The 23,027-nt window shown below is 40.8% G+C and overlaps 1 protein-coding gene across 4 annotated transcripts; it reads left to right on the forward strand.

Moving 5' to 3' along the window:
- Positions 1–1,342: 1,342 nt before the first annotated feature.
- On the forward strand, positions 1,343–21,045 carry mpz (myelin protein zero). 4 transcript variants are annotated; one of them, XM_055025278.1, is made up of 7 exons: positions 1,343–1,582; positions 4,532–4,698; positions 7,238–7,451; positions 8,876–9,005; positions 9,883–9,925; positions 16,975–17,106; positions 17,944–21,045. In XM_055025278.1, the coding sequence occupies exons 1-6, from the start codon at positions 1,537–1,539 to the stop codon at positions 17,059–17,061; spliced, it is 687 nt and encodes a 228-aa protein (XP_054881253.1). In that variant the 5' UTR covers positions 1,343–1,536; the 3' UTR covers positions 17,062–17,106; positions 17,944–21,045. The 4 variants fall into 4 exon arrangements, with proteins under 4 accessions (XP_054881253.1, XP_054881252.1, XP_054881255.1 ...); XM_055025277.1 differs by having other exon boundaries at positions 16,975–21,045; XM_055025280.1 differs by lacking the exon at positions 17,944–21,045 and having other exon boundaries at positions 1,344–1,582; positions 16,718–17,067.
- The last annotated feature ends 1,982 nt before the right edge of the window (positions 21,046–23,027 follow it).

A 23,027-nucleotide genomic window follows, 5' to 3' on the forward strand; every position in this document is an offset into this window, starting at 1 on the left:
ACCAACGGCTCTCTGCAGGTAAAGTTATAAAAAGGTAAAATGGTAAAGGATATGTACTTGTATAGCGTTTATCAAGTCAAGGATCCCAAAGCACTTCACACTACTATCACCTATTCATGCACACATTCACAACCTTTCAAATGGTGTATTAATTTTAGGTGGACAAAGGGAGTAGTTTTCTACCAAATAACAAAAACAAAAATTTTGATTAATATTTGAAATTTTGTAGAAAAAACTCACAAATTTCATAAAATGGAAATTTTTGACTTTTCAAACTCAGAAATTTCTACAATTTTCTAGAAATGTTCTGAAATCAAATTCAGTCGTTCTTTTCTATCTACTATGGCACTAATACACTGTCATAGAAACTACAACATAGTAGCCACAGCCGCCCTGGAGCTCCAGGCTCCCAGTCCAACGCCAGCAGGCAAGGCGGGCGAAGTGTCTTGATAGAAGGAATCAAAGTAGCAACCCACCAATTTTCCCAAATAAAACCTCACTAAGATGACATCCAATCACTTTAATAAGTAAAAATGTAAACTGAAATCTCTCCCATCTTTGCATCCTGTCCTCACAACAACCCATCTATATATAGCAGGGCTCTCCCCGCTCTCCTCCTCTGTCTGCATTACTGTGAGGAGTGAGGAGTGGGCACTGCAATCTGAATAAGCAGCTTTGTCTGAGCAGGAGGAGGCTGAAGAGAAAGAGAAAGCGGGATGAAGAAAGCACCATTGACAGACAGGCAAACACGAGTCAGGCTCCATTGTCTCCGAGTGCTAGACGCCAGCGAAGGACGAGAATCTGAAGAGAGGGAGGACAGCGAGCTAAGAGTCGCGGCTTTGTTTGGCCGGCTGGCCTGAGACCCGGTGAAAGTGCACGCAGAGGAGAAACAGGGGTGAGACATGGAGATGGAGGAGAGAGCACTAGACTGACCCTGTCGGAGGATCTCCTTCATCCTCCCAGTAAACAGAAACCAACTTCCCATTATTCCCTTTGTGACGTTTAATCACGAGCGACGCAGATCGACTGCAGATGGCCATGCTTCCCTCTCACCTACACTGCAAGTGTTAATCAGCACTCAATCACAGGATGACGAGGGTTTAATTTAACACGTTGCATCCATCATGCTGAAATGCTGCTCAGAGTTTGCAAATTCGCCCCAAGTCGCCCATTGTTCACACAATTAATTCAGCTACTGTACGGCGCAGGTGCCTTTTTGTCTCCCACTTCAACGGATAATGTGTGTTAATTTGTTCCAGGGAGGAAGACGCAGAGTGATGGAGGATGGAAGGGAGGAGGAATGGGCCGGGCCCGGGCTGGGATGAGGGGTGTGGTTGGGTATAAACCAGGGGACAGTGGGGTTTCTGTTGTTGTCCTGTCTCTCCTGGCGTCCTGCTTCCCTTCATCCACTCTCTTCTTTTTCTCCTCCTTTCTCTCACGCTCCCGGTGGAGTTGGGACTTTTCCTCGGCAAAGTCCTGCCAGGTCCGCAGCGTCCGTCCATTTTTTGGGGGGGAGCTCCAACAGAAGCCAGAACCATGCTGAGAGTTTTGTCGCTGGCGTCAGTAGTCCTCCTGGGAATAGGTAATAAAAGAAAAACAAAATCTTTTCACTTTTTCTCATTTTACTTTGATGATTTGTCTAAAAACCTTGCCCTGATTTTCACCTGTTAAAAGCGAAGGTGTTGAAATTATTTTGCAATTGATGTGAGGTCAAAGGTTAAATGAGACAAGCTTTTCTCTTGATTGCTTACTTGAAAACTAATGAACCCGATGAAAACAAGGGGAGAATAAATGCTTTAGCACTGACTTAAAGCTCTCTTTGCACTGAATTAGTGCTTAACTGAGGCATTCCAGTTGCTTTCTGGAATTGTGTTGCATTGATTTGAACTGCGGTTCATTAAAATCTCCACAGAGTTAATCATAGCAAACTGCTAGAATGGAATAATGGGTGGGATTAGCAAAGTACTGAGCTAAACTGCTCCAAAATGTCCTTGAAAGCCTTTCTCCATACTTTGTGTCATTTGAAAGTCACAAATCTGAGGAAAAAATGCACCATAATTACAAAAGGCATTCCACTAGGCTCCATTCTCAGCCCACTTTTTATTAAAAATCTATGTAATCTTGCTATCTTAGGTTGTAGAGCATTTGAAAAAGGATTACTACCATATGTTAATGGTACTAAGCCTAGCTATTCAGTGTCACCACGTGACTACTGTTCTTTAGTCACCCAGTTGGTGAATTATTAAAAAGATACGCCAGGATGTCCTTAATCTTAATGCAGAGAAAAACTCGAGAAGTTACTGTTTTTGGTCCAAAAATGCAAGGTTAAAGACAAGCACTTTAATTTTGAGTATGAAAGATGATGCAAGAAACATGGGTGTTATTTTGAGCTCTGAGCTAAATTTTACCATCCTAGTCTATCAGTGTGTCAGCGATCTGCCAGCTTAAGTACACAGCTTTGATAAAAGGTTTCCTGTTAAAACAGAAAAGCTGGTGACAGCTTATATTTTCAGAAGGTTTTGTTGATGAGGTCACATTCTGATCAACACTAAGAAAATGGTTTGTGTACCACTCGTCCTTAAATCTCTGCACTGGCTTCCTGTTTGCAAACGGATTGTTTTTACAATTTGATCAGCACTTCATATATATACATCTCAGAGTTGCTTCTACAAAAATAATCAATCTAGATCCCTGAGGTTATTAAAGACCTCTTCACTTAGTGCTCCAAGTACCAAACTTCACAAATGGTTTGGTACCATTTGGTAACTGTTGGCTCCTTCGTATGAAGACTGAAAACATTGCTGTTTCCTGCAGCTTTCCCATAAATCTCATATTTTATTAATTCATTTTGTCATTCATTTGTATTTATTTATTTATTTTTTTGCATTTTGCTGTTTCTTTTAATGTGATGCATTTTTTTCTGAATCTTTATTTCAATATATTTTTCTTTGCATCTGTTTCTTAAAAGCACTCTAGCTAGCGTGTGAAAGGCACCATGCTGATAGACTTGCCTGTCCAGCATTAGAATTTGCTCCTTTTTACAAGCACTACACTGTAGTAAATTAGTTCGCATCATCCATGTGTGTTACTTCGCCTTAGCAGGTTTGCAAAGCAACGGTGTATTAATATTATGACTTTTAAACTGAGGTTTGGCTGTCAGACACAACCCTCCTCCCCATCCAACTCCTTCCTGTCTGCTATTTGTAGACATATATGTTTTTTGTCAGAATTTTAATTAAAAATGTCAAGTCTGATTTCATTGACAAGCAGTGCGGGGGATTTTTTTTTATATCGCTGGAGGACGCTCGCAGCGAAAGCTGTGAACTTTACTCTGTGGGTGTTGAAACAGGCAGAACGCTCTGTGTGACTTCAGAGCTTATATACTGCGGCTGTGAGGATGCTGTGACCTGCAGTGGGTCATCCACAGTGAACACTGTTGAACGGCACACTTGGCTGGAAGTTTGCAAGTTGTTTGAGATGCTGAGTGAAATTCAGTATTTGCTTATTTTTTGTTTTATTTTTTCAGCTAAAACCAAATTAGCATTGATTATTAAATATTATTCAAGCATAAGCAGTGCAGACAGTTAAGTCAACATTACCCAAATTAATGAAGAAAATTATAATCGCCTTTGACTTTTAGAAACTCAAACCTTATTTCAGCATTTACTTGTGTGAATCAATGGAGGCACCACCAAATGTACAGTTGGTCAATCTGAGTGCATATTTAATTATTTGTGAATCACAATACTGATTTAAGATCCAACTGATGAATGTGTTTTATGTAATTGGTCAAATTAACCAGAAACAGCCAAAACACCAAATGTTCTGTTTGCGTAGACGTCTCTGGTAAAAACAGATTTGTTTTTTATTTCCAGCTTAAAGGTGATGTATTATGCTTCCTTGAAGAAGTTAGGATATGTCTCTGGCCTATACAAAACATGTTATTTAAATTTTTTTTTGCACTAAATCATTCTTTGATGAAGAGATTTTAATCTGGTCAGTTCTGCCTGTTTTGAACTCTTTTCAGAACAAACTGTTTTAGGGGGTCTTGTCACTTTAAATCCCAATAAGCAGCTGCCGGCCACGCCCCCAATTCAAAGCTTACGGCTCACATGTGACAGTGGCTGCAAACAGACATGCAATTATACAACCAGAAGTAGAGTCTCCTGCACAGTCAACAGGAATGCATCAAGTGGTTTCTAAATAGTAACTCGACAATTAGACATTTGTCTTTTTCAGCAGCCATTGTGCAGCAAAAACAATGGCTGCACATATATTGGGACTCAAGCTGATGGGTAACAGAGTGCCCATTGAATCTGGCGAATTTTGAAACGGCTAATTTTGCATACACCAAAAAACATGAACTTACTGTGAAAAATGGCTTTGTGTTTTCTAAAGCACTTGAGCAGTTTTCAGAAATCCAATGGAAGTATAAAAGTGTGTAAAATAAGATATATTTTTTTAGACTAGATCCCCTATGATTTGATAAGAAAAAATATAAAATCTTTTGCATCTCCTTTGTGTCTTGCAGCACCCCAGGCATCCCAGGCCATTACTGTTTACACCAGCTGGGAGCGCCATGCCCTGGTGGGCTCAGACGTCAGACTGTCCTGCACCTTCTTCTCCTGGCGCTTTGTTTCTGAGGATGTTTCCTTTACCTGGAGATACAGAGCAGACGGCTCACGGGACGCCGTCTCTGTAATGCAAACATTTACATTTACACACACGATGTTACACAAAACCCACAGCAACTGCTGCACAGGTGTGCTTGCAGGAGATCAAAAAAAAAAAGAAAAACTCTGAACTTCTTGAAACATTGATGTGCGAGTTGCTCATCAGAGCTGTTTATGGCTGCAGCTGTTTCAGCAAAGAAGCTCCAATAAATCACTGTGCACTACATGTCCACGAGCCAATGGCAGACAAACAAAAGATGGCAACAATTTGCGAAATAACAGAGCATTTACTGGCTGAAAACAACTCTTACAGAGAGCCGCAAAAAAGAGCCTGTGCTCCCATTTTCTCTTTTCTGCTTAAATAAGAGCCTTGTGTGTTTCCCACTCACCACTTGAGGCCAAATTTTGGTCACAATGAGAACCATTAACAGGCATCTAGACTTGCAAACAATGATTGCATTTTCTGTCAAAGCTCTGTTTTGTTTTGTCTGCCTCTGCCAGGCACAAAGAGGAGCAAAAAATGTCGAGCTTTTCTGAAGGGCTCTTTCTTCAAGGATTTTAAAATAAAAACAGAGAGATGAGAGTTTGATTTTTCTCCAACATGCATTAGTTGAAGAAACTTTTTGCCTCTCTTGCAGCAGCCTGCTGGAGTTTAATTTCTCTCTCCCTGCTCTTATCGCTCTATCTCTCAAATCTCTCTATCTCCCCATCCTGACCATGCCTCCCTCTGTCCACCTCACCTAATCTCTTCCTCTCCAGCCCTGCAGTCTTTGTCCCTCTGTCCTCTCTCATTACGTCCTCCCCTCTCCTACTTCGCCTTCATCTGTCCCCCCTGCAGAGTCTTCACTTTGAAACTTGAGTTTTCATTTTATTTACCATCCTATCTTCTGTCACTCATTTCTTTCCCCATCTTGAAATACTACCTGTCTCGCAGATCTTTCTTTTTCCATGCTGTGTTTGTCTTTTCAAAGTGCGGTGATTGATTTGAAAGACATTGATGTCAATCACAACAGTCTGGAAGTTTAGCATCAGATTGATCTCAAGTCCAGGAATGATTCTACAAATATTGGAAACTGAAATGGAAAGGAAAACCAAGTTCCCAACAAACAGTTCTGTTTTTGGTTTTTCAACCAGAGATTTTAAATTTTTGTTGAAACAAGCATGTGTGAAAAAAGTTATATATTAAGTTATAAGTTAAATGTGTTATATATTCCAATTATTTGTTTATTGAAAACTAAAAAGCAATCATTAATCTCACTGCTCTTAATAAGTGTGTAATATTGATTACAGTGAACCAACTATTCACAGTTTAACATTCACAGATTTTCTGGGAGGTGACTCTAAATTAACTGCAGAAAATCCACCATGCATTTTTTCATGAAGTATATCTGAAATATTTGAAAGAAAATGCAGCTTTATAAGTTCAGAGGCAGTTTTCTTGCTGCTGCAGATTGGCTGAACCCTCAAGAACAGAGATTAACAAGATCATGGATGTTAGCTTCTGCTAATGGGGCGAAGATGATTTTATTAATTCTTCTTAAGGTATATCTGATGTATGAAATATTGCAAACAAGTATTCTCAGATATTAAAGATTTTGTAACCTCCTGAAAACCAACAGTCCACTGTACTGCTGTAATGAAGCAATGTTCTTTAAGATATTTTTGATTTTGCAAGAGTTCAGCAAAGAATTTGAATGTTTGAAGAGGTTATTTTCACAGAATATTGTTCCTTTATGCTGTTCCTCGTTTAATAGAGTATCATAAATAAAATAAGCTGCAATTAGGAACATTTAATTGCTTAGCTTCTTAAGTAAAGGCTACAGCTAAATATACTGTCTGATTGCCAGCTGTAGTTTTCATAGAGTCATCTTAATAATTGTGAATATTTTCTACTGTCAGTGATTTTCACGGACTGAAACTTGTTATTGCCTTCTTTCAGCCAGCTGGATGGCAGTGCACATCAACAGGTGGAGGAAGGGTTGCACTCACTTTGTGTTAAAAAAAAAGTTGACTATTACAGGAATTTCTCTCATTCACACTCACACACTCTAACGTGTGCGTCTGTGTTTGGGATTGTGAAGCGTAAGTGTTTAAACCATAGACATAATAAATCTAGATCTTTATTATGTCTATGGTTTAAATCCTGGATATTTTCTAATACCAATGACTCATGTAGACCCATTTAACAAATTAGAATATTATTAAAAAGTCCAATTATTTCAGAATGTTATCAGTAAGTGAAACACAATATGTAGATTACTACACATAGATGGACCTTTGAAAGCCTTTATGATTTTCCTCTGATAGCTAATGCCGTTAAAATTACAATATTAAATCAGACCATGAAAACAAGGATTTAATATGAAAAGTATGTTAAATAACAAGTTTCAAAATTTCTATTATATCAAAGTTTGAATGTGGAGCTTTTAAATGCATAAAAAAGAAAATGCAAACGTAATTAAAGCAGCATAGTATGATTCCTGGTTAATTTCACTCCAGAGATCCAGATCCATCGGGTACTCTTGAGTGCTATTGGTCAGTATTTTCTCCCCTGTCATCCCCAGATCGCCCACTACGCCGGTGGTGAGGCCTACACTGACAACAAAGGCGTGTTCAAGGACAGGGTGGAGTTCGTGGGGAACCCGAAACGTCGTGATGGCTCCATCCTGATCAAAAACTTGGATTTCAGCGACAACGGCACCTTCACCTGCGACGCCAAGAACCCCCCTGACATTGTGGGGCGGCCCTCCAGCGTCCGGCTGCTGGTCTTTGAGAACTGTGAGTCAGCTGTTCTGATCCCATCGCAGTGCTTTGCAAACATTCAGTATTCAGACCTTTTGAGCTCATCACAACCACAGACTCGTATCTGTTCTTAAGGGACATTTTAGATCAAATGATGTTTATGAAGATGGTACAGATAAAGTTCAGATCTAAATCCTTATACTTTGTTTTGCTCTATCAGGCTTATCAAGCTCATTTTCATTTTGGATCACATCAAGATCATGGATGTTCTTATAGGGACGTATTGATGAATATATTGATGAAACCCATTAACAAACTATAAAAATATTAATAAACTGATGTCTGAGCATTAGATAAGTACTTCTTAAAATAAAGTAATATTGGACATCTCTTCATATTGATCAGTCCCTCCAGGATTTTATTACTGTTTTTATGATTTTTTTGAAATCAAAATAATTAATTTTGTACTCATTTATAGATTTTTACAAGAAACTTTGCAATATTTGTGTGACAGTAAATTTGACTTTTTGTTACTCATCTTATTGATCACGTCTCATAATTTGACATTAAGACTGATGCAGTATTATAACAGAAGTAATGTGGGAGTTGGCATCACTTGCACTTAATGATTTGGACCATTTTTACAGTAAACCCACAGTTGTGAGTTAGCACAGATTTGTTGATTTTGCATAAATTTATACGTTTGTGGAATTGAGGAAAAACTGGGGTGACTTATTGATACAATTTTTTTCAAATAAAAACTGCTTCAATTTGAATGATGATGTCATATTTAAGCAAACCACTGTCATCTTGAAACCTCTGTGGTTTAGAGGGTTACATAAGAAGCTATGATTTGGACCCAGGCCTTTCATTTTAGCTCTTGGTCTATCTAATGAAATCACAATTGAATAGGTTGAAGTTTGTGGTTGTGACAAAACCAAGTTGTGAAAGGGATCAGGTCCTCTGTGGAAACTTTTGAAAAGCTTATTTCGTGTTTTATCTCTCAGTAATTTTTGACCTGTTGGAAAGCAAATATTTATGGATTGGTGTAATCGTCCCAAACTTTGAAATTGATTGCAGCGAAAGCAAGAGAATATTTATCAGAGAAGTTGTCGCACCATTAAATGAAATCGATTACAATTTTATCTCAATCTTTATTTTAGACTGCTGTCACAGTCTGCCTTCTCATTTTCACTTTCTCCAATTTTTCCCATCTTCTCCATATTCTCTCTCTCCTTCTATCCCCCTTTTTTTTGCTGTATTTAAATATTTTCATCTTTTAGTCAACTTTTCTTCCTCCTCTGTTCTAATGTAATATATTAATTTGTTCCTCCTCCTTTGCATCCTAACTCCTTCATTTGCAATCCATATTTCCCTCTGATTATTCACAAATTATCTGTATTGATCTGATTCTCTCTGTCCTTCTATCCCATCTTCCCCCTCCTCTCCTCCCTTCTTAGTACCCATCCAAGCGGGTGTGATCACGGGGGCCATCATCGGTGTGGTGCTGGGCCTGCTGGTGCTGATTGTGGTCATCTACTACCTAATGAGGTTCCTGGTGGCGCGTCGCGTCTTCAGCCTTAGCGTCAGGTCAGTGCCCAGACTGTGGGGTCTCTGCAGGGGGCGAGAGCAGAGGCCGGAGCCCATTCCTGGCACCGACACATGTCTGGCCAAGGCCCTTTGAGCAAGGCTGAGTCCCATCTCCCCCTTTGCACAAATAATTTAGATAATAATTATTTTACCACCTGTTGTTATTCTTGGAGCATTGCAATATCTTTGCCCTGCAGGTTAGTTATTCATTTAATTCATAATAAAATTGGTGACATAACCCATATATTCACATTTAAACCCCAATTTTTTGAGTTTCAATAGTTGAAAATTTTCACTTTTGAAACTGAAATTTTCAAGATTTTTTCTAGAAAATTTCTGAGATAATTTTGTGGAAATTCGACAGCCCTTATATGACAACATAAAGATGTGACGGGGTTTGATATCACGCAAAATTCCTGTCGTTTTCTTATGTTTAGACATGCAACGCAGTAGTTTAAAGTCTTTTTTTTTTGGGAACAACTATACACTACACAACTATAACCTTACAAAATGGGTTTCAACCTTACTGTGTTTTTTTTATTTTTATGAAGCTTTGAAACTGGAATTTGATAACAAGCTTTCAATTAGATTTAATCTGCAAAACAGCAAGCATAGGTCCAAAGTAGCAGGATTAAAAGTTGTGAGGCGACATTTTCTGAGTGGATAATCCACAAGATCATGACGATGATGGATCCATCGGCTTGCAAATTCCCTTCTCATCCTAACACATCTGGCACCTGGGGGCTGAGTCTGAGACAGGCCAGTAGATTAAGATGATGGTCTCTTCATGATAGCTGGCAGGCAGTGCTGCCCTGTGACCACTGGAGGGAGAGATAGATTCGACATCCTGACATTGTCTTTCTTTTGTCCCCTCCAGCAAACATGGCAAGAAAAAGAAAGAGGGATCACAGCAGAGACAGGCAAGTTTCCTCCTCCTCCTCTTCATCTTCTTCCTTCCTCTCCTTCAGCATCCTCCTCCCTACCTCCCTCCTCTCCTACATATGCATCCCTTCTGCAACGACAAACGCAACAGATTGGCTTGCCGTCATCATCACATGACGATTTGGAGAGATTACAACAGCATTCAGCGATTGTTGAGAGAATTGGGGATGAGGAAGCGTGTTGTCAAAGGGAATATTCATCTCCCCTGCATGGCGGTGCAGCCGACATGACGGTGCATAGCAGCACTCTGTTATAATCACATTCTCCCGAAGGCGTCTCCAGTTTGGCCTCACACTCAGCACAGCAACATTACAACAACAAAATAACATGCCATTCAAACCCTGCGCCCCCTCCAGCTCTAATAACTGCATTCAAGCTGGTAAAATCCTCTTGCTGTCTCAGCGTTCAGCCCGCCTTTCTATCCTGTGGCCCTCGCCCTTTCCTTCATTTCCCTCCGGGTGGGGGGGTCTCAAGCAGCCCTGGGCCAAAGAATCAAAGCAGCGGCTGTGAAATGACCCAGTCTGGGTTAGGAGGACTAATGCCGGCGCTGCGGACTGAATAGAGCTGTGATTTGCTCGCAGTGGGGAAACAGACAGGAGCTGCTGATTTCGCTCACTGGGAGTCAAATAAAAAAATCACTGGGCCTATTATGGTCCAGGCTGTTATCAGTGTTTTTACGCAGCTGCTACGTAACAGCCATGTTTTTTGGTTTTGTCCCCTTCTTTTCCTTGTGGGAGTTCGATCGCCTCAAGAGGTGGATTAATCAGACTTTTTCTTTTTTGTGGCTTGTATGCTTTTGTGAAAACAAGCCACCAGGGCAAGTTGTGTTTGATTACTCTGCGGTGATGTGGTGGGCTGCAGGGTTGCGTGGGAGTATTGTAATCGACTGGAAGCAGCGTGCTGATAATGAGGGGGGAAAGGGGGGCGAAAGTACGTCAAGGGATTTGAGTTCAAGGCACTTTTGTCAATTAAAACTCAGCTTTGAAAATGGAGACGCGCGCAGACACCCGAGTCGGGAAATCAAAGGTGCTGCTGTGACAGCTTTGTCATTTAGCCGCAGGTAGATCGAGGCGGTGGTATGGCAACACATTGTAACATATAATCAAGCCACACACCTATCTCCAATTACTCTTTTTAGATAGCACTAATAGCTTTCCTCAGAGAGTCTGAATGACATTACTAATTAGGAAATGAAAGTAATCTAAAATATTATTGCTGCAAGTAAAATAAGAAACTTATTTAAGTGTGTTCTGGGAAGGATAGGTTTGGGATAGGGATGTTTTGGAGTAATTTTGGGATGGTTATGGGAGTCCAAATGGAGTACAAGCCTGAAACTTTATGAAAATGATTTCAGCTTGTCATGGAGTTCTGCAGAGCCCCGATAATGAGCCGTTCATTTGATTTAGAAACAGGAATGCATGTTAAAGTTGCATGTCGATGGCTCTCAAGAGCTGCAGCAGGAATTCTCCGCCTCATGCTACATGATGTGATAAAAAGCACGCTTGGATGTTTGATTTTGAAGAAACAGATTCAGTCTTTTTATTTTAGAATAAATAGCCAAACAAATCATAAGCAAACTGATTATTGTTGTGATTCTTAAAGCGGAGCAGTTTTCTGACATGCTAAGCTCATGTTAGCTTAGCATAACATATTTCAGAATAGTTCCAGTTAATTATTGGCAAACTAAACTGACAGAAATAATGTTCTCCTGTTTTTTTTAAACATAGTTTCTTCAACATAGTGATAATCAGTAGTCAGTGTAAAGTCAGACACACGACGAACTCTTAACATTTGCTTTGAAGATTATGTCTTAATCGTAAATATCTGCCACACTTTTGCGTCTCCTTGGAGCCATATAGCAAGAACGTTGAGGGCCCACAACTCTCCATCCTGCCTTAAACAAGTTCCCTCATCTCTGCGGAGCCTCTTTTTCTCCCCCCTGTCTTCCGCTCTCCTTTCTACTGTCGTGTGATTGTCAGGTTTTTCTTGAGCTGCTCTCAAGTGCCTGCAGCGTGTGACAGTGCATATATGAATAAGTAACTCGCCGCCAAGAGGACACTGGGATATTTGACAACGCTGTCATTTACAGTTACTCTCCTGCAAGCTTGTGCTAGGATGACAAACACAGAGCAAAAGCAGATATTCTATCTGAGCTCACTCTGCTTTATATTTCAGTTTATTTATTTCCCCTCCACACCTTCTTCTCTGAGATGATGTGGTTTTTGTTGCTCCGCCACACGCAGTCGGACCTTTGGGATTTTATGGCCCGCTTAGAAACGACTGTTTGATCAAACAGCCCTGATTAGGAGGCTCTGCTGACACTCAAGTTTCTTTGTCATTATTATTTTATCAACCTCACTGTCTTTGTTTAAAGCTGCAGAATGTAACTTGTACAAATAATATATTTTTTACATGTTTGTTGAATCTTTTACCATGTTGTGACACTTTGAGACAGATAATCTATGAAAGGATCAATCTCCTCCACCTCGTCCCGGAGCTACTATTGCTGTCTGAAAAATGCACCGATACCGACCAAAAACAACTAATGAGAATCAGGAGGAGGGTCTTAGCGCTGTCAATCAATGTCATGTATTTGCTGTTAAATGTGCTAATGGCAGAGACACAACTTGCCTTTCCAGGAAAATCGTTTATCCGCCGCCAACAGTGGTCATGGTGACTAGAGTTAGCATTCACAACAGAGCGCAAAGGGGAAAAGAGGAAGATGAGCCACATGAGATTGTGATTGAAAGCGCTAAGACCCGCCTTCTGATTCTGATTGGTTGTTTGAAGTTAGCACTGAGAGCAACATTTTTTTCATAGACTATCATGACATTGGGACAAAAGTTATGTACTGCAGCTTTAACGGTTTGCGCTGCTTGCACTACAAACCCAGACGCTGTGAGGGAGTGAAAACGGGATTGGGGAGCCTGGTGGTGTGTGCCGTCACGCTCCCCCCATTAGAGGATGTTGTGGAAGAAGACTTTACTCCTGCAGCCCCACTCAGGGAAAAGTTCCCTACAATAAGCACACACACTGTTCTGGAATGATAATTGAGTGCACTTGGTATCGATCTGAGCTCACACACACACACACGCACACACACATTTATATATAACCCACCCATTCTTCTCTCTCCGTCTCCCTATTGCCTCCCACTTCAGTTCACTCCCACCCGCACTCTTTCTCTCATTCAGATTCCTTTCATCCACTCCTCCTGTCTTCCTTTCCTTTGGCTTCCTTGCTGACCATGGGAAGCATCCATCTATCTGTAAGCTAATTCCCCCCCATCACTCTGTTGATTCCACTTCAATTTCCTCCTCGATCCTCCTCCCTCTCCAGCTCTCTCCCTTCCTCCCTCCTTCAGGTCCTCGGGGTTCTGATCCACTTTCCTGCCGGACAGGAAATCACTACCTCTCGCTCCTCATCTACCTCTCAATCTCCCTCCTCACCTGTCACCTCCTCTCTCTTTAGTATGCAGCAGCGGATGCAGCCACTTTCCCTCCCATGCCGCCGTCCTCTCCGTATTTCTCCACTGTACCTTACGTTTCCTTTGAAGTGTGCTCTCCACCTCCAGCCCTGTAACTGAGGTGGTGCTGCAATCTGCCTGAGCAGCCTGGGGTGTGTCTTTACAAAGCAGGCCCGTCGATAGCTTGGGAGCTCTGCAGAACAAAATGCTGGAGCCTGTTGCAGGAAGCATAATGGTAAACAATGCAGTGATGTATGAGAGAATGTAAGTATAATCGGAGATAATGGCACCGGCTGGGCCTGCGCCGCTCCCCCGCTGAGTTGGGTGTCTGCTGCAGCAGGCGCCTTCAATCGTGTGCTGCCTTTGCAGTGTGGATAATTAAAAATGATAAATTCTGTAATGCAATCAGTGGGGTATTATTAGTTGAAGCTTCAGTGGGTGGAAACAGCCTCAAGTGGGCTTTCCACCGTTGACTAAGCTGATGTATTAGAGCCAAATTATTTCAGTCTCTGGGCTTCAGATCCATTCCTGTTCACTCTGTTTACTCTGCGAACACAACAATGGAGCGGCCCACAGTTCAACTTGTGGAAGAGCGTCTAAAGAAGCACAATACTGTAAAACTATTACATGCGTGTGAAGTTTCATTAAGCTCCATTAGAGCATTATTGCACACTTGTGATACTTTTCAATAGGTTAACTGACAGGTTAATGCACTGGAATACAGCTATTGTGAGGTTAAGTGTAGCCCTGACCTTATCTCCTCCTGGTTCAGTCCTTCCTGATGGATTTGTTGTGCTGAAACGATGCAGCGTTTGAGTTTTCCACCTTCTGGCTCTTCCTTTTATAGATTTTCTTTTCCTGCAGATGGTTTCAGACAATGCTCATATATTGCACAGACAATTTGCGGATTGAATGGGAGTGAACTGTAGCATTATAAAAGTAAAGGTTCCATTAATATTTAAAGATAATATAGGTTTGGAAGAACAAGAAAAATCGATGCAAAGCTGAGTAAGCAAATGGTTCCCTGATCAAATATACTGCAGTTTCTCTTTTTCCTCCAACTTTGATCTGAATATGAAGAGACAATCGGAATGCTGGTTGGAGTCCTGTCCAAGTTTCAATCAAATTCCAGATATGGTGTTTACATAGAATATAAAACACTTGATATTTAATTCTACAGCATTAAAAATGCATGTATTGAAATGCATCTGTGCATCCTTAATTTATATATTTATTTAGCTTTCAAAGAGCCACACTATCCTGTATTCCACTTTAGTAACCCTTATTAAAAGTTCTCCCAGCTTTCTAAGGGCCTTTTTGTCACTACTTTGGATGATTTTTCATTTATTCTCAGCTACATTTACAGAAAATTGTGGAGTGTGGCTTTAACAAAGTGTTTGAAGTGAACATGCACGTGACACAGTACATTTCAGGTCTAAAAAAGCTTTATGGAAACTTGACCAAATTCACTTGTGAAACCTGGGGTCTTGTAAAGCAAACACAAAGAAATGATGGATGACTTAAGGTCAAGTATCTGTCATTGTGTTTAAGGGATCATCGCCAGCATGATGTAAATTATGCTAACTTTAATTATAGTGAACAGACTTACTCATAATAATCTAGCACAGTGCTGTAAATAACCTAAATTTCTTCTTTGCTTCAAGCTTAAACTGGTAGCATTTATTGAAGTAAAGATGTGTAAAACAAAAACCTTAAGATTATAAAATCCAGTGTATGAATCCCCTCTAAACAGTCAGTTGACATGTTTTGTTATGGAGACTTGATGGTTTTGTGTGTGTGTTTTTTTTTTTTTTTTTAATCTTCCTAACCATCGTCCTTGATTTTGGTTTCAAAATAATTACAACTTTGCTTTGCATGTTTCTAGTTTTTTGAACACTTATGGGTAAATGTGAACGAGTGGCTTTTTTCTTGCATACAATTCCAAATACTCTAAACAAAAAACCTGATTGGCATCACTAATTTTGATAACTCCACAGTATAAAATATTAGAAATGGAATTCAGTAAAATGTATTTTTACAGGAATTGTTGTGGGCATCCATAATTCTTCCACTATTTTGTTAAAAATATGTATGCATTTTGAAGATGGGATTTCTCTCCCACTGATTGATGTTGTTTTTCTCAGTGTAGGATGTGTAAGGATTTTTGCGCATCTTTTTAGGGATGCTAATAATTCATTTCTTAATTGCTTCACTCTGAATTTAAGAATGCACAATAAACTTTTAATTTTAAAATTATTTGTTAAAGTGCCCTGCAACGTAGCGCTAGTGTTTGCAACAGTCGCTCTGACTTTAAAACCTAAATTACAAATTGAAATATTCACCATAAACAACAGGAGACCAAAGCGAATGGAAATTCAGACATTTGTAAACATGCTCCTGCTCACTGGAGACTTCTATTATCCCAATCCGAGAAAGCAGATGGTTTTACACATTCAACCATCTGGGATGTCTAAGACGTTTGACAAAGTGCAAGCAATTTAAAGAGAATAAAATAAATGAAAACATGGCAGATAATTGGTTGAATCTCTCAATCAGCCAATCAGATGAATCTTGTTTTAGGGAATGGAGAACATCCTTTCTCTTCTATTCTTTACCTGCCATTTTTCTGTTTGTTTGTTTTTTTATAAAAAACACATTCTTGTTATTACTGATGCGAACATAACACACTGATTGTTTTTAAATTAGGAATCCAAACTGGTTAAAAATAATTTCTTCTAGAAATAAACATGATTGCATGATCTTTATCGGGATATTACCCCAATGTTGCTTGAATTAAAAATAGAGATGGATTCAAATCTCACATTAAAAAAGTGAAAAATAATAGTAACTTGCCGTGCCATCATCCTCTAACTACTTCCTTTCGTCTTCTTGGTTTGCACCAGCAGTAACAACTGGTTGTTGATCATGTGACCCGCGTGATGTGAAAAAAGTGTTTCCATGACAGTTTTCTGAAATAAACCCATTTCATTGCATCCTAACATCTATCAAAATTGATGTTTTGGGCCCAGATGTTTAATTGGAAACAATCGTCTGCAGCCAGAAACATGATTAATGTCTAGTATCAGAAGAATCCAGCTGCCCTCCAACCGTATTTAAAAAATCTCCTTCCATATAATCCCTGCATTTCTGAGATTCTGTGAAAACCCACTCTGGCTGTGTGTGTGGGGGGAGATGGTTGTGTGTTATTGATCACATGTCACTCAGTTGTCACAGGTGTATGGAGTCTGCCTGCCACTGTGTCCCATCCTAACGCATGGTTACCTGTTTTGTCACCCCCTTACAGCTCTGGACACCGCCCCCTCTCACTTGCTACCCCCTCCCCTAAAAGGACTGCGACTCCCCCACCCCCACCTAGACCATCTATATCTCTCCCTTCTCTAAATGTGTTTTTCTCCTCTCTTCACACAGCTCCGCCCGTCCAGTTTAACTCCACCTCTCATCTTCTCACCTCTCTCACGTCCTCTCCTGCTGCCTTCCTTTCCTCCTGAAGTGACTCTCCTCCCCTTGTTTCCTCCCCCCTTTTTCCCCCTCCGCCCACAGGGCCCCGTGCCTCCTGCTGACCCCTCCAAGGTGAAGGCGGCCGCCTCGGAAAAGAAGAAGCAGGAGTCTCGCAAGGATAAGAAATAGGATACGGGGCAGGGCTGGGGCGGGCTGCTCCAGCCCCTGCGCCAGGTACTGGCGGCGAAGGTCCGACCCGACCAGAAACAGCAGCAAACCATCATCAAGGGGGCGGAGAGGGAGGGTGGAGGCGGCGGCGAAGAGGGTTCCAGTCGGGTGCTTATGACCATTGAGCTGGAGCTGACCCGGCAAAACGGGGAGGAAGGTTCCGGTGGTGAGGCAGGGACCAAGAGGTCGGCGCTGCCGCCGCCGCCGCCGGGCCTCCTCTCCCGTCTTTCCGAATGGTTCACCTTCAAATAACAAGAGAGTTAAACCACAAACCTACTTTACATCCAGCACTACAGCACCTGAGTCTCTGAATAAATATATTAAATCATATCTGCTCTTGTCACAGAATGTAGACACTACTACTGTACGTGGGCCCAGATGTCACGATAATCTCTAACACGGGCCCGGCTCCCTGACTGCTTTTGTTAGGTCATAAGATATGCCATTTGAAGCGAGACCCCGAGACGGCCCGGGCTTGATAACAAAATCTAAAAAGGCTGCTCCCTGGCTTTTGCCTCTCTGGCTCCTTTCATTGTGATCCTATCCACTGAAAAAGCTTTTTCTCTCAGTGCGTCCGATACGCATCACAAGTCCCTGGCTGCGGGGACAAGCCAATTTGCTCTTTTTTTCCCTTTTCTTTCCAGAAGCGATGTGTCAAACTCCAGCTTTCTCTCCTTACGCTGATTTCTGATTTTCTCCCACCCCTTGTCCCTTCCCATTTCTCCCTCCTATTCCAATACATTTCTGGACGTTCTTGTCAATTCAAATTACAGAAGTGATTTATATGCTAACCACTCTGTCCTGTTCTTTCTCTTCCTTCCCCTCTTTTTCTTGCTCCTGTAGTTAAAGGTCTGACTTCTCCATGACTGCCTCCACTCCTCTAGTCTGCTCCCTCTTTTTCTGCCCAGCCTGATGCAACCCCCATTTTTTTCCATTATCTGTATTCTCTCAAGACAGCACTGGCTGTAAGAACAGCCCCCCACCCCACCCCGTATTTCACCGTGCAACAGTGTCAAATAATTTTTACGACGCCTCATCAAAGACGGCGTTTGCGATCACTGGGCTAACTGTAAAAGTCTTTAAGGCCCATCTATGCACATAACTCGACAGACCAGCCCTCGTGTGTTTAGGATCTCCCCCCTTCACTTTAATGTTTACGACTCAATCACGTCCACGGAGCGGAGCTGCCAGCGCGCACTGGACTTCACGAAGAGGAAGACCAGTAGCCGGAGAGAAATATGATTCCTGCTCTCAGCCGACGCAGATAGAAGTTCAAGCCCCGGAGCTCGGAGGTGATTCAATCCTCTCGCATTTGAGCTAATGGAGGTTGTCGCTGTGTCGCTGCCCGGGCTGGAGGGCTGGAGGGGGTTTATTTCTGGCCTCCATCAGAGAGCGCAGGCTTACAGTAACAGCTGCACATTTTCCAACCAAGAGGGGGGGTTGGAGGTGGAGGTGATTTATTTATTTATTTATTTATCTTCCTTCCCGTTTGTGCCTGAGAGAAAATCCGCGGCCGGCTCAACGGCCAGTGACTGAGGAACTGGGATGACGTCACGGCCTCCAGCGGCCGGCGGATGGACGCTCTCAGGAGTTTTACCGGGAAGAGGTGCAGCTCCCGGGTTATTTTAGGTCCAGTTAATCCACTCGCACGTTTCTCCTAATTATTTTTCGCGTGTGCTGGTAACATGATATCTCTCACCGCCTCCTCCACTTCATCTCTGCCCCCATCTTGGGAATCATCTCCCCCCAGTTTCGCTGCCTCTGTCCTCAATGTCTTTGGCTTCCCTTTATCTCTTCCCTGTCCTGCCGTCTACCGAGTCCGTGCCGCGTTATTCCCCCACTGAAAAGGTCTATACACAATCCAATCTACTCTTTAAGCCGCTCCTTATCTGACTGGCAGGCCTACAGCTCAATGCTTCACTCTAATCCGTCCTTCCTCCTCTTCTGCGTCTTCGTTACTCTCTTTTCCAAACTCGGAGGCAGGCGTCTCTTCCGCGCCGTCCTCCATCTTTGCCAGTGATTGACGAACAACGCCCTCCCGCTTTGCCCTTCAAACACACCGGAGGCGAGACATCCAACCCCCCCAAGTCTCAGTTCAACATCTGCATTCTGTACCTGTTGTCATTTAGTACCTGCAAACAAACCATTCAAAATACTGAATTATATATGTAATGTATTGTATCGTTTGCAGATGACTTCATATTTCAACCTTTATGTCAATGTACTGCAGACTTTAATGAAATATCAACTCTCACTGACATTTTGCTGTTATATATTATTTATTGGAATCGTAAAATCTTACAGTAAAAATCGGAGTAGGCAAAATGGACTTAAAGTTTTCCCACAATTTTTTGTGGTAATATAGCAATAAAAGTGACAATAAGAACTATTTATTGATTTCTTTTACAGTATTTATTACATTTATTGTATTGTAAACAATAAGATAAATACACACCCTTTTTTGAGGGACTTGAGTGTCACAGCGATTATAGCAAACATATGATGCCTCAAAAACATTCCTATTTGTAATATGCTTCTTTAGGTCCCTACTCACATACAGAAATGTAATTTATGTCAATAAACTGCGAATCGTCACAGCAAATAGTCATATTTTCAAATTTATTGATCTTTATTCAGGCTTTCGGTGGATAAACTGTGGGAAAAAATATTAAAGCGAACAATCCCAACAAAACAAACTATTTTAAAGCTTCAAACATCATTAACTGGAATTTATCATAGTGATGAATCCAAATTATTATCATAATAAAACATGGATTACGATAAACAATACAATAAATTTCCTCCCTGACAGTGAACTGCTTCAAATTATCAGTTGCCAAAGTAGGTGTGAAACGTCCTGGACCAGATGGGTCCTTTTGGGTCCATCTGGTACGAAACCACCCAAACTGCAAAGTTACCAAATGGCAAAGGTACTAAATGATCACCAATCGCTTCCCTTTTGTCCCTGACCCTGCTGTTCCCTCCTTTTTTTGCTGGTTTGAAAGCTAAACACATTGCAACGCCCCCTTCTGGCCAAGGAGTAGTCCTGCACTCAAGACGTCAAACAGAAACTTCTCTTTCAAGCCAACTCTCTTCTGGTCGCAAATGTCCGCGTTTTATGTATATGTGTTTCGTGTTACAGTGTTTAAAAAATATATTTGTTATAATTCCAAACAATGTTTACCAAAGCAGGGAAGAAATGTAATAGTACTCTATAGAATATGCCGTTATATTTCTGGCCTTGTGTGTTATGGCAGGTACTGTGTGGCTGACTCTTGGGTGAATTTTGATGGAAGAAAATTGAGGTTGTGGTGCAGAGAGTGAGAGCGGATAGCCTCAGATTTATTACTCCACGGCCGGGGAGGAAAGAAAAACCACAGAGGAAGGTGCTTGCTGTGGAAGCAAAGCGTTGCAGGAAGAGACTTATCTTGCCTGTTAAACCCTGCCAAAAAATCTGTATGTATCACTACAGATAGTCTGCTCTTCCCCCTAGAGCTTTTCTTTTAAAGGTGCTCCATCCCAACCCTGAGCCAAAGATGGATCGTAATCTGCGAGCTTGATATGCAGGAAAGATAGTGCAGACTTGAACTTTTCCCTGAAAATTCATAACAGAAATAGCTGGTGTTGAAATCGCTGTTTCTTATCCAGTCAAATGGATTCATTAGAATGTTTTCTTGTTTCAAAGCAAAGCCACACAGATGCCTGACATAACATGAATAGTATTTGCATGCCTTGTAAAATTATTTATATGCAATATAAACTGTTTTAGCTATAGTCTCTGATTAACATTTTGATTTGAAATGACTGGAGCTTCTTATATTTTTTTCCAGTGCTCATAATAATTTAAGGATGCTAACATCTTTTTGACTCTGTATGTTGTAAAGAGAACACAAGAATAAAAGCCATAAGCACAGCTGTTGAGCAGTAAACCCAGCTGAAAATATCTATTGTTTTTTTTCTTTATTTTCCCCCTGAAATAATGTCTGAATCTGTCTCAAAGAGAAATGCAGACAGGGACAAATGCTCTGGACTGGAGGCATCGTCTTGTTGGAGGTTTAGCCTCTGTCCCGGGTTTCTTCAAGGATTGCCTCAAGTTTTACATTCTTCCAAATTTCTATCAACTGGGAGCAACGTCCCAGTCCCTGCTGAAGTTTCCTGTGAGCAAACCAAATTCGGCCACAAAATTTCTCTAGGGAAGAAAGGACCACATTTCTAGCAAACTACTGCCGAAAGCTTGTGGAGGGAAACAAAACTTTTTATCCCCAGGTGTGCTGTTTGCAAGACAAAACACCATGGGAAATGATAAATCTGAGTTTGGATAAAAATAATTAACATGTACTAAATAGAAATAATTTCATTAAGCCTAAGTGACCAAGCTATTCTGTTTTAATGTCAGTGAGTGAGTGAAAGTTGCCGTTTTATGTGTGTGTGTGTGTGTGTGTGTGTGTGTGAATATTTGGTTGCAATTACCGTATGATTGTTCAGATGATAAAAAGACAAGCAGTTGAGAAAAATCTATAAATAGCTCTATTGACAAGGGAGATATGTTTATGCGCAAGGAAGAAAAAAAAAAGTCTGATCACAGGAGAGGTCAAAAGACCACGATTCAAAGAATTCAAGCTTTCATAAAAATCATAAGGTGCCACAAAGAACTACTTTTTTTTTCCAGTCATAAATCATTTCTACATTTTATATCAAAAAAATGTCATAAGTAACCAAAGTAGTCTTTCTAAGACTATCAATAAGAAAAAAAAACATTTGCCAAACTGAAAAGAGAGCATCTGTAGACATATTTAACCCGTTAATATGCTTTGCTCTGAGCCACTTGTATTGCTAACAGCATTTAGGGTTGAATTTCTGCTGGAGGATCCAGGTAAAAAAAAACATTCCCACAGTATGATGCTCATCATGAAATGGCTACCTTGGTGACAGTGCATGCGTATGATGACACTCAGTGTTAGTTTTCCACTTCATGTTTTGCATACATGTAAAAAAACTTCAATTCTGGTTTAAATTGATCAAATCACTTCTTTTCCCCCCCAAATAGTTTGTAGAAAACTGAACAGTTTGCCACAAACGGCTCTGAAGCTCCTTCAGAAATAAGACTTTTCTGCTTCTCTGATAAATTCCTTATCTTTCCCAGCCCATCATTCAAGGCAAACAGAAATGTCTTGATGGATTTGCAGCTGTCTTACACTCAGTCATTTCATTTTCACATCTATTGAACTATATTGTTTTAAACCTATACCTTTTTATTTTTTTCTTCTTTTTTTTTTTTTTTTACACTTTTCAACAACTCTATCAACAATCTGTTCCTTGATCTTCCAGATGCTACTCTCTAACAAGTGTCTGAAGCATTTCTATTTCCACATTAAATCACACACTGCTAGACTCTGCTTATACATTTGGTGAATTTTGTGGGCAATTGGTTGCACTGGGTTGTATTTCGGAAATGAGAGAAGAGGAGGATCACAAATGCATGCTACACTTTTTAGATTTATTTTTGTGTCCCTTTCGTTTCACAATGATGAAATCATGATATCCTGTGTTGGTCTTACATCACATCTATTCAATTAAAACACTTTGAAGTTGGTGGTTTTATGCGAAAGAAAAAGGTTTTGTGTGTCGTGTGAATGTTCTTAACAGCTGGCAGGAGAAAGAAAGCTCATTAGAAAATAGCCCTGACTTTATTAGCAATCTTAGTACTTCTTGCTTGCAGTGACAGGAACACTTAAGGGGAGAGAATCTGTTTTTTAAATAGTGAACAAGAACCACCTGGTGGTTTGCTTTTAATGAAAGGAAGAAAAAAAAACACATATAGAGTTTAACCAGAATAATTTCGCGCCCTTTACTGCTAACCCACATCCAACGGAAATGATGATAATCTGCAAAAAAATGCTTGGCATCTATTCACAACCTTTTCACAT

This window comes from Poeciliopsis prolifica, unplaced genomic scaffold (genome assembly GCF_027474105.1).
Source record: "Poeciliopsis prolifica strain line A6 unplaced genomic scaffold, Auburn_PproV2 SCAFFOLD141, whole genome shotgun sequence".
Lineage (NCBI taxonomy): Eukaryota > Metazoa > Chordata > Actinopteri > Cyprinodontiformes > Poeciliidae > Poeciliopsis > Poeciliopsis prolifica.